This window comes from Eptatretus burgeri, chromosome 4, assembly GCF_056783735.1.
Source record: "Eptatretus burgeri isolate ZD-2024b chromosome 4, Ebu_testis_v1, whole genome shotgun sequence".
Lineage (NCBI taxonomy): Eukaryota > Metazoa > Chordata > Myxini > Myxiniformes > Myxinidae > Eptatretus > Eptatretus burgeri.
In genome coordinates, this window is record NC_140964.1 from 37380376 (window position 1) to 37380748 (window position 373).

General features: G+C 30.3%; 1 protein-coding gene across 1 annotated transcript in view; it reads left to right on the plus strand.

Moving 5' to 3' along the window:
• The first annotated feature begins 301 nt into the window (after window positions 1-301).
• The window catches only part of RTRAF (RNA transcription, translation and transport factor), a 17207-nt gene continuing 17135 nt past the window's right edge, over window positions 302-373 (plus strand). Inside the window, exon 1 of the mRNA XM_085877444.1 lies at window positions 302-373. This exon is cut by the window's right edge and continues 66 nt beyond it. Within this exon, the coding sequence (XP_085733570.1) occupies window positions 310-373 (64 nt within the window). The 5' untranslated portion in view covers window positions 302-309.

The following is a 373-nucleotide window of genomic DNA, read 5'->3' on the forward strand; positions in this document are numbered from 1 at the left end:
TAAAATATAAATAAAATAATAAAATAAAATAAAATAAAAAATGCTTAAATCAAAACAAAGGTGATAATACTGAATCATAAAATATATTTGTTGAATAAGTTCGTTCCATGAACGACTGGATCATAAATAACAAAGAACGGAATGAATAGCGAAGGATTATTCATTCGAAAGGATCAAAATATTAAAAAAAATTTTTTTTAACCAAGCACAAGGAAACGATGGAGACGATTCAACAGAACGATGAAATAATTCCGAGAGACGGAAACAAAACTACATTTAATATGAATGAACAATATAGCGAATGAAAGAATGAGCATCCACGAGGGGGGAAAAAAAAATACTACTTCCGGTTGCCTCAGCGTGCGCTTCTTCC